At 47.4% G+C, this 11,548-nt stretch overlaps 1 protein-coding gene across 3 annotated transcripts in view; it reads right to left on the bottom strand.

The window, feature by feature from the left end:
- The window catches only part of SHISA6 (shisa family member 6), a 189,660-nt gene extending 179,530 nt beyond the window's left edge, over positions 1–10,130 (bottom strand). For 2 of the 3 annotated variants that reach the window (XM_075579641.1, XM_075579640.1), the window contains exons 1-2: positions 9,978–10,130; positions 8,119–9,128 (exon numbers count right to left, since the gene is read on the bottom strand). In XM_075579641.1, the coding sequence (XP_075435756.1) occupies positions 8,119–8,690 (572 nt within the window). In that variant the 5' untranslated portion in view covers positions 8,691–9,128; positions 9,978–10,130. The remainder of the gene's footprint in view (positions 1–8,118; positions 9,129–9,977) is intronic. The other variant, XM_075579642.1, reaches the window with a different exon arrangement.
- Between the last annotated feature and the right edge of the window lie 1,418 nt (positions 10,131–11,548).

The raw sequence follows: 11,548 nt of genomic DNA on the forward strand, positions 1-11,548 counted from the left end.
GGGGTGACAAAAATGTCCGACCCCATATTTGCCGCGCTCTCGGGCCTATCGGGCTTGATGGGAAGTCACTTGCATATGCCGGGCGCCTCCTTGCCACCTCCTTTCTGCCGCCCTCCTCCTTCCAATTCGCAGCGTCAAATGATGCCACGGACGTCACCAACGTGCCATGGGACAGCACTTTGGCGTCATTTGACGCTGCAAATCGGAAGGAGGAGGAGGGCGGCAGAACGGAGGCGCCTCTCCGCCTGCACATTCTTCACTCTTAACATCTGTCTCTTCATGGGTTTCCTCCTGCATTTCTCTCCGCTCCTTCGCTTCTCTTTTATCTCCATGGGACATTTGGTCACGGCCGTTTTGCCACGACCAAATAACCGCCGGTTATTGGACGCAGACGGACTCACCGCCGCAGCCGACCTGCAGCTGCAAGGTCCGTCGCTTCTAAGGTAAGTTATACTGATTAGAGTATGGGGTTAATGTACGGTGTGTTAGGGTGCGGGGTGTTAGGGTGCGGGGTGTTAGGGTGCGTGGTGTTAGGGTGCGGGGTGTTAGGGTGCGGGCCTAGGGTAGAGTTTATTTGGGTAAGGGCTTAGGGTAAGGGGTTTTAGTCTAACGGTTTAAGGTTAATAGGGTAGGGGGTAGCGTTAGTATTAGGGTTTAAGATTAGGGTTTTTTAGGGTAAGGGTTAGGGTTAAGGTTAGTTACTTACCCTCGCGAAGCGGGCGAGTATCCCGGCGGCGGGGTAAGTCACGGTGAAGCGCCGGTGGTCATTTGTCAATGTACTAGACCACTCCCGTTGGTGTTCCTCAAGGCTCTTGCTTAGGTTTCCTTACTCTTCTCTCTATATACGCTCACGCTGGGCGACCTCATTCTTTCGGCTTCAGCTATCATCTCAATGCTGATCACATATTATCTACACGGTACCTTACACCTATCAGCTACCCTGGGTGGCCCTTTGCCGCCTCAAACTTAATATGTCCGAGACAGAGCTCATCGTACTCCCTTCCAAACAAGACCATTATTCAATGTTCCATCACATTCGATAACACTACTATACTCCCAGTCTCACAAGCTCGCTGCCTGGGGGTTACATTCAACTCCCCACTCTCTCTCTACTCATATAAATGCTATAACTCCAGTCAACATTGCACTTTCTTCCTCCGCAACATTGCAAAGATACACCCACTCCTCTCTTCCTGGACTACTACAACACTAACATGCCCTCAGTCTCTCCCGTATTGATAACAGCAACATCTCTCTCTGGTCTCCCTGTCTCACACCTCTCTCTGGTCTCCCTGTCTCACATCTCTCTCTGGTCTCCCTGTCTCACATCTCTCTCTGGTCTCCCTGTCTCACACCTCTCTCTGGTCTCCCTGTCTCACATCTCTCTCTGGTCTCCCTGTCTCACACCTCTCTCTGGTCTCCCTGTCTCACATCTCTCTCTGGTCTCCCTGTCTCACACCTCTCTCTGGTCTCCCTGTCTCACATCTCTCTCTGGTCTCCCTGTCTCACATCTCTCTCTGGTCTCCCTGTCTCACATCGCTCTCTGGTCTCCCTGTCTCACATCTCTCTCTGGTCTCCCTGTCTCACATCTCTCTCTGGTCTCCCTGTCTCACATCTCTCTCTGGTCTCCCTGTCTCACATCTCTCTCTGGTCTCCCTGTCTCACATCTCTCTCTGGTCTCCCTGTCTCACATCGCTCTCTGGTCTCCCTGTCTCACACCTCTCTCTTCTACAATCCAATCAAAATACTGCTATTTCTGACCTCCTGAAATCTCTCTGCTGGCTTTCTATTCATCTCTCCTGTATATAAACTCTGTATGACTCTGTATAAACTACAAAATGCCCCTCCTTTCCCTTAAGGTTCTGCACCTCCATATATCTCACCTCTGATCTCTCGTTACACTTCCCTGCACATCCATATATCTCACCTCTGCACCTCCATATATCTCACCTCTGATCTCTCGTTACTCTACTCTGCACCTCCATATATCTCACCTCTGCACCTCCATATATCTCACCTCTGATCTCTCGTTACTCTACTCTGCACCTCCATATATCTCACCTCTGCACCTCCATATATCTCACCTCTGATCTCTCGTTACACTTCCCTGCACATCCATACATCTCACCTCTGCACCTCCATATATCTCACCTCTGATCTCTCGTTACACCCCTCTGCACCTCCATATATCTCACCTCTGATCTCTCGTTACACGCCTCTGCACCTCCATATATCTCACCTCTGATCTCTCGTTACACGCCTCTGCACCTCCATATATCTCACCTCTGCACCTCCATATATCTCACCTCTGATCTCTCGTTACTCTCCTCTGCACCTCCATATATCTCACCTCTGATCTCTCGTTACACCCCTCTGCACCTCCATATATCTAACCACTGATCTCTCATTACACTCCTCTGCACCTCCATATATCTCACCTCTGATCTCTCGTTACACGCCTCTGCACCTCCATATATCTCACCTCTGATCTCTCGTTACACGCCTCTGCACCTCCATATATCTCACCTCTGCACCTCCATATATCTCACCTCTGATCTCTCGTTACTCTCCTCTGCACCTCCATATATCTCACCTCTGATCTCTCGTTACACCCCTCTGCACCTCCATATATCTAACCACTGATCTCTCATTACACTCCTCTGCACCTCCATATATCTCACCTCTGCACCTCCATATATCTCACCTCTGCACCTCCATATATCTCACCTCTGATCTTTGTACTTTTACCCCTACAGCCCTCTCCCATCTTAAACCCCTCTCACTAATCTCCCCCTACCAATGGAACGTTCCTCCCTCTCTCACTGATCTCCCCCTACCTATGGAACGCTGCTCCCTCTCTCACTGATCTCCCCCTACCTATGGAACGCTCCTCCCTCTCACTAATCTCTCCCTACCTATGGAACGCTCCTCCCTCTCTCACTGATCTCCCCCTACCTATGGAACGCTCCTCCCTCTCTCACTGATCTCCCCCTACCTATGGAACGCTCCTCCCTCTCTCACTGATCTCCCCCTACCTATGGAACGTTCCTCCCTCCCTCACTGATCTCCCCCTACCTACGGAACGCTCCTCCCTCTCTTACTAATCTCTCCCTACCTATGGAACGTTCCTCCCTCTCTCACTGATCTCCCCCTACCTATGGAACGTTCCTCCCTCTCTCACTGATCTCCCCCTACCTATGGAACGCTCCTCCCTCTCACTAATCTCTCCCTACCTATGGAACACTCCTCCCTCTCTCACTGATCTCTCCCTATTTACGGAACGCTCCTCCCTCTCTCACTGATCTCCCCCTACCTACGGAACGCTCCTCCCTCTCTCACTAATCTCTCCCTACCTATGGAACGTTCCTCCCTCTCTCACTGGGAGAGCGTGTTACACATTGTATCTGTTCCGCTGGTCAGACGCGCGTTACACATTGTATCTTGTATCTCCCCCTACCTATGGAACGTTCCTCCCTCTCTCACTGATCTCCCCCTACCTATGGAACGTTCCTCCCTCTCTCACTGATCTCCCCCTACCTATGGAACGCTCCTCCCTCTCACTAATCTCTCCCTACCTATGGAACACTCCTCCCTCTCTCACTGATCTCTCCCTATTTACGGAACGCTCCTCCCTCTCTCACTGATCTCCCCCTACCTACGGAACGCTCCTCCCTCTCTCACTAATCTCTCCCTACCTATGGAACGTTCCTCCCTCTCTCACTGGGAGAGCGTGTTACACATTGTATCTGTTCCGCTGGTCAGACGCGCGTTACACATTGTATCTTGTATCTCCCCCTACCTATGGAACGTTCCTCCCTCCCTCACTGATCTCCCCCTACCTACGGAACGCTCCTCCCTCTCTTACTAATCTCTCCCTACCTATGGAACGTTCCTCCCTCTCTCACTGATCTCCCCCTACCTATGGAACGTTCCTCCCTCTCTCACTGATCTCCCCCTACCTATGGAACGCTCCTCCCTCTCACTAATCTCTCCCTATTTACGGAACGCTCCTCCCTCTCTCACTGATCTCCCCCTACCTATGGAACGCTCCTCCCTCTCTCACTAATCTCTCCCTACCTATGGAACATTCCTCCCTCTCTCACTGATCTCCCCCTACCTATGGAACGCTCCTCCCTCTCTCACTGATCTCCCCCTACCTATGGAACGTTCCTCCCTCTCTCACTGATCTCCCCCTACCTATGGAACGCTCCTCCCTCTCTCACTGATCTCCCCCTACCTATGGAACGTTCCTCCTTCTCTCACTGATCTCCCCCTACCTATGGAACGCTCCTCCCTCTCTCACTAATCTCTCCCTACCTATGGAACGCTCCTCCCTCTCTCACTGATCTCCCCCTACCTATGGAACGCTCCTCCCTCTCTCACTGATCTCCCCCTACCTATGGAACGTTCCTCCTTCTCTCACTGATCTCCCCCTACCTATGGAACGCTCCTCCCTCTCTCACTGATCTCTCCCTACCTATGGAACGCTCCTCCCTCTCTCACTGATCTCCCTCTACCTATGGAACGCTCCTCCCTCTCTCACTGATCTCCCCCTACCTATGGAACGCTCCTCCCTTTCTCACTGATCTCCCCCTACCTATGGAACGCTCCTCCCTCTCAATATTCACCAAGCACCTTCTGTATTCCATTTATAAAGCCCGCTGAAGCTTCACCTCTTAAAAGAAATGTCTCGTCAGATTCTGTATGCCTTCTCTATGTTCTGGCTCCAGATGCAACTGACCTCCGACTTGCAATATTATTAAATGTACTTTTACTCCTACTATGTCTGTAGCCCTCCTAAACTTAGATTGTAAGCTCTTCAGGGCAAGATCTCCCTGTGCTTTATTTTGTCATATACTTGGGGAGGGAGGGACTTCCTGTCACAATAACCTAAGCGGTAACATATAACCCTATAAGACATCACACGTGGAAACCACGACACGGCTGTTAGTTTTAACCCAAGAGGCTAACAAAAAACTCCTGTTTGTGTACAGGAAAAAAAGTCCCAGTCAGCTTCAGCACAGGTGGCTCAATCAGAGGCGCAGTCACTTGAGGCACCTGTGCTGAAGCAGGGATATCCTAAAAACCTGACGTGTTAGGGAAGGGGGGCTTGGGCCCAGAGAGGAGCCCCCTGCTTTAGATACTATACCATCTGTAGCATTTCACCAGTCATTACAAAACTCCAACCAGCGCAGAATATAACCATATCAATGCTGAAGGCCCTGCGCAGTGCGTCTGCCGGTATAGACGCGCGAAATCCACATCGAAATATTACAATATCACAAACACATTTACTCTCCAAAAATGCCCCCGTTAGATATTTCCTGTCCGTACACTTAATCACAGTAAGAGACAAACAGTTTGAATAACTTGCGTACGCCACGCGCTTCATTCACAACCTGACATCACAGGGGAAGGGCGATGGAAAAACTCATCTCTGAATCCCACAAAATGCCAATTTTAAAGGAAAAGAATTTACTGTAGGGGGGGGGGGATTCTGGGGGAGGGGCCGGATTTCGGGGGGGGGGGGGGGGGAGATTCCGGGGGAGGATGGGACCGGATTCCAGGGGGGTGGGGGGGAGGCGACCGGATTCCAGGGGGGTGGGGGGGAGGGGGCCGGATTCTGAGGGGGTGGGGAAGAGGGGGCCGGATTCTGAGAGGGTGGGGGGGGAGGGGTCCAGATTCCGGGGGGTGGGGGGGAGGGGGCCGGACAGATTCCGGGGGAGGGTGCCGGATTCCAGGGGGGGTAGATTCTGGGGGAGGGGCCGAATTCCAGGGGGGGGGGGGTGAGGTTTGTAAGCCACAAAATAGGGCAAAGACGAATCTTGTATAATTCAGAAACAAGAGCAGCTACAGTATGTCCTAATTACTAGGTTAATTAGATAGGAAGAAATGGCGCCATGCCTATTATTCCATTATTACCACCATGTCGCCTGGCACACCGGGGGAAGGACCAGCACAGATAACATTCCAAGAGACACTGTTTTTAAGTAATCCTTGCTTCATTCATTGTAACATCGCCGGAAGAAGAGATCAGTGTATCTCGAAAGCTCGCACAAATAAAAGCATTTCGTTAGCCACAGAACGGTATCATCTATTTATTTTTTGATTATATATAAATAATCAAATTTGATTTTATATATATATATATATATATATATATATATATATATATATATATATATATAATATTGCCTGATTCCAGCACTTCAGGGACCAGGGGTTAATTTTGTTTTCAGCTATAATGTGGACAAATGGGCTGTGATCTTTACAAGTAAGTTTCTCCATGTAAATGGTTTGCTGTTGCACCCTCCCCCCCCCCCCCCCAATCAATCAAGGTATGGGTCATATTACAATCACTTGGGGGAAGGGAGACTCATAGCCAGATGAGATAAGCTCCTCACAGTTTTAGGTGTGGAAGAGATTTCTTTCAAAGATGCAGCTTGGAAAAAAGCTGTGAGGCAACTGGGACAAGCTGCAGCGCATGCATCTCTTTAGGGAAATCCCTGCACCTAAGTTTATAGGGTACCCCAGTTTCCCAGTTGTGTGTGTGTTAATTTACTGTAAATAGTAATAGATATTTTTTTCCCCCAATAAATTAATTTTTTTAACTCTGTGTTTCTGTCTGGCGCATTGATCCCTGCTGTGTTAGTCCTGGTCTCCTGCGACAATGATTACATGGTAAGAAAGTCTTATGGGAGAGTGAAACAGGTATATAGCTAACTTCTGTCTCATAAGGATGCAGAGGAGCAGGTTTGCTAAAGAAATAACACAGATTAAATTCCAAGTGTACAGTATACTGTAGGTTGCTGTCTATTAGAGCAGGGTGTTCAACTCCAGTCCTCAAGCCACCCTTCCCCAACCCCCAACAGGTCAGGTTTTCAGGATATTCCAGCTTCAGCGCAGGTGGCTCACTCTTCGACTGAGTCACTGATTGAGCCACCTGTCCGTAAGCAGGGAGACAGTGATTGAGACACCGGTGCTGAAGCAGGGATATCCTGAAAACCTGACCTGTTGGGGGGGGGTCAGCTTGGGAATGCGAGTTGAGTACCATTGTATTAGAGCTTTCACAGTACAGAACACTCTAAAGAGACAATGTTTACTGCATTGCTTTGAAACGAAGTATGAAGCTAATTTTCATCACTTTTAAGAGATTGACATTAATTAAATGAAATTAAAAAGTCTGACTGATGTGCTTCAGAAAGTAGTCCCAAGCCAAAAATGATACGTCGCAGAACGCAGACATTTGTGAGTTAACAGCACATCGTTCTCAGTGTGATGATAGCTTCAAACTGCAGACTTGGAATCCAGTCTTTAGGGGCTTAAAACGGTGAGATTGGGGATGTTATGCATAAAAGAAAATAGCTTTTGTACTGGAAAAGCGTTGGCTTTAACCAGCGGTACCCCATTGAAGTCTGTGGGATGAGTTCAAAATCAGTGAGAATTGACAGTTCGAGCGATGTACATATTTACAAACTCAGAAGCCAAAGTCTAGATATCATTTGAAATAAGGACACTGGTAGAAAATTAGAATGGATCAAAGTTTCTTTCCAGTTCTGAAACATATTTTCAGATTGGCTGATTTTTTATTTAAAAACAGTGAATAAACCTGGAAATGCTTTTTCCTCTGGAACACAACATCCATGTATTCCCCAATCCACCCCCCCCCCCTGATGTGTATCATGAAGGATCTCTCTGTATCCCTCTCCCACCATTGAAAGATCTCTCTGTATCTCTCTCCCACCCTTGAAAGATCTCTCTGTATCCCTCTCACACCATTGAAAGATCACTCTGTATCCCTTTCCCACCTTTGAAGGATCTCTCTGTATCCCTCTCCCACCATTGAAAGATCTCTCTGTATCCCTCTCCCACCGTTGAAGGATCTATCTATATCCCTCACCCACCCTTGAAGGATCTCTCTGTATCCCTCTCCCACCCTTGAAGGATCTCTCTGTGTGCCTCTCCCACCCATGAAGGATCTCCGTGTCCCTCTCCCACCCTTGAAGGATCTCCCTCTGTGTCCCTCTCCCACCCTTGAAGGATCTCCCTCTGTGTCCCGATCCCACCCATGAAGGATTTTCCTCTGCATCCCTCTCCCACTCTTGAAGGATTTCTTACCTGTGTATGTTCATTTCCCGAGGAGGACGTCTCGCTTTGTCATAAGCCACTTTGGCGCAGACCCCAACTATAAATACAAAGGCGATCACCCCACAGGTGATATAAACAGTAGTGTTGGTTTTGTCATTGAGCGGATCGTAGGCATCGACTTCCACCACGTCGATGACATTGGTGCTGGTGGTGCCACTAGTCCATACCGGCTTCTTGCACGAAACCTGGTCCAGTCTTTTGGTTTTGGTGTCACAGCAAAACCGGAAAGAACATGTCCCACAGCAGTACCGGTATGCCGTGTGATTACAGTCAAACTCCTTGTCCCATTGCCCACTAACATCGTAGTAGCCCATACATTTCTCATACAGTACTACAACGGGAGGTCTCACCTTCCTGGTGGTAACCACTGGCGGCACAGCTGTGCTGTTAAGTTCCTTCCCTTTAGGTTGGTTAGCTGGTCTCTTGGAAGGACCTAAGTTCTTGTTGCCTTTTGCCTTTGCTGCAGCTTCACAATGGTCCAGTAGACATAGTGGATCCAGGTAGATCACGATCACGAGAAGCAATACGTGTTGCTTCCTCATGATCAATTGTTGCTATACAGCTGGGACAAACTCCTGCCTAAACCTTTATTATAAAGAGCGGCAAAAGTGATCCTTTATTTATATTGCTGATGGCAATCTGCAGGATGGGTGCTATATCGTTCCAGTCTGTCATCCAATGTCCTCACCATTCAGACATTACCCATAAATCCAGCTTGCTTTCTTCCATCCAATGAGCCGATATTTCAGTTGTGGATGATACAGTAGAAGGTTTTTTTTTTACACAGACACACAATCACGTGTGTTACCCTGCAGGTGGTACCTAAACCATCATGATGGGGATGCAATCCAGCACATATCGCAAAAGGAAAGGCGCTAGGCAAAGCATCTTGAGAGGAGTCCGCTTCTTAAAGACTGATAACCATCCTTATATTAAAATCTGCTTTAATGTCTTGTACATCCAGTCCTTAGCAAGTCCCACTATGGTTAAAGAAAACAGATGAGAACAACAATTATTGTGAAATCCAATAAAATAGCCAAACACAGAAACCCCTCCACCCCACTAAACAATATCCACAAACTGTTTTGACATCTAAATGGTAGCATATGGCTCATGTAGTATTATATATCATATATCATATTATGACATGATATGATATGTAGTATTATATATCATATATCATATTACATGTAGTATTCAACTGAATCACTAGACACTAACTTGCATTTTTTCATTATTTTTATTTTTTACAAGTACAGAATTCTTATCGATTTCATATCTCTTTTCCTTTTTTCCCCAAGGCAGCAGATGCATAAAAAAAAAAGTCCAAGAAGAGGCTTCCTAGCAGAAGCAGTATAATCTCGCTTGCAATCCTTTAGCTGCAATTTTACATCAAACAGCCTCAATCTTAAACATTAAGGAGTCTGCAGCAACTCGAGCCATATACAGTAAGCCTTAGCTTGGCAGGTACCAGTTCACTTATTTCCACACTGTGACAACCTGTCCCTACAGATATTCCTCTGATGTGGCGTTAGGAACCCTTTCATATCCTAGGGTGCCTGTTCCACTTTCTACATCATTGTAGGCATTCAAAATCACACACTTGAACCTTAGCTTTCTAATTATTACATGTAGTATACACACCCGCCTGTGTGTATAACCAGTGCTGGCTTTCTTAACAATCAGCAGGCAAAATAAAAACTCCAGCATCATCACCATTTAAAAAATGGAATAATTAATTACAAAAATTAACCTTCTATTCAAAAGGAAAGGAGATCAGGACATACATTTAGCAGATTGCATGCAGGGCTCCCATCACATGCACTTACCATCACTGCCTGTAACTGCAGATGTTAGCACTGCTCCTGAATGAATAGAAAATCCTGCTGTCTGCACTAGAAAGACGAAAAGGAGGCGATGGTCTGCCCTTAAATCCGCCCACAGCCAACACAGCCTTCTCTCCGTGCATCACTTTAATTCGAGCGTCACCGATGCACTAGTTACAGAACAGGCTAACTCGGGGACCGTTTCTTACGCCCCGTGGACAATTCTCGGGGGTGTTCTTTGTGTGTGTGTGGGGGGGGGGGGGTCACCATTGTTTGGTAAACCAAGGCTGTTGCTGCAAACGCCTGATCCACGCAGGTCCAGGGTCTCTGGGCTGTGATGGTGCCTGGCTCCCCTCTGATGGGAGTGGACATTGTAGGCTTGGTGATGATGGATGGAAATCGAAAAGCGTGATCCCAGTGATCAGAACACAAGGGGTCTCAAACTTACACGCATGACTTGATGCCAGATGGTTTAATAGCTGTATATATATCAAGACGCACAGCATACCCACCAGGACATCCTCAGCCGCCTGTCTGTTTCTCATCGGCTGCTCCAGGCCTGCAGTCCCATGTCGGGGGTTAAAAGGCAATTTTTCAAAACATCAGATCTGTGTAATTATCTTCCTCAAAGATCCAATAGCCATTATCTCCAGTCCTCAGGACTCCAGTCCTCAGGACCCCCCCTAACAGGCCAGGTTTTCAGGATAACCACGCTTCAGCACAGGTAGCTCAATCAGCCACCTGTGCTGAAGCTGTGGTTGATTGAGCCGCCTGTGCTGAAGCTGGGATATCCTGAAAACCCTGACCTGTTGATCGGCCATGGGGACTGGCCCTGCTTCCCGGTTTAACTTATTAGTGTCGTGTGAACAAAGAACGGTTTACATTTCTCCGGGAACACTGGATTATTTAAGCGGATCCGCCACCCCTGTTTATCTGTTTGATGAACGACGGTTTCCCAATAACTTTGCAAATACTTTTCCCTGTGGCTTTGAGGTCTGGAAATAAAAGTAGTATCCCTAAAAGACATTAGATAAAGGTTGTAACCCCCCCCCCCCATTGGAGTTTTTGTTGTTTTGAAACGCGGGAATGTTAAAACAGTTCAAATGTTCTTAAAAGTAAAAAATAAAAAGCAGGAAACACGATTGAAAAATGTTACCAGCACGTGGCCTGTATCAGCAATAGAAAAATGTCTTCTAAATGCATATCACACCAACCACGTGATATAAAATCAGTGGCCAAAGTGAGAACCACACACACTATCTCTGTACAATGGAACGCGCAGTACCACTGCTTTATAGAAATTCTAATTTACAGATTTACATTAAAAAAATTAAAATGTAAGTAATAGGATCCGTTTTATATAATATATCTGATTTTTTGAGCATAACTAGTGTTTAGGGCTTTATAAAAGTAGATCCCCGTCCGTTTTTACTGGTTTACATTTGATTAAAACCAATAACCATCTTATTCGAAGACACTTTGTCCCGCTGTATACATTTCTGAGTGCGTACGTTTTAACCCCTTGGCTGCCGGAGGAGCACAGATAGTAGCACACTGATGGGTGTAGGCACATA

Source organism: Ascaphus truei, chromosome 22, assembly GCF_040206685.1.
Source record: "Ascaphus truei isolate aAscTru1 chromosome 22, aAscTru1.hap1, whole genome shotgun sequence".
NCBI classification, from domain to species: Eukaryota; Metazoa; Chordata; class Amphibia; order Anura; family Ascaphidae; genus Ascaphus; species Ascaphus truei.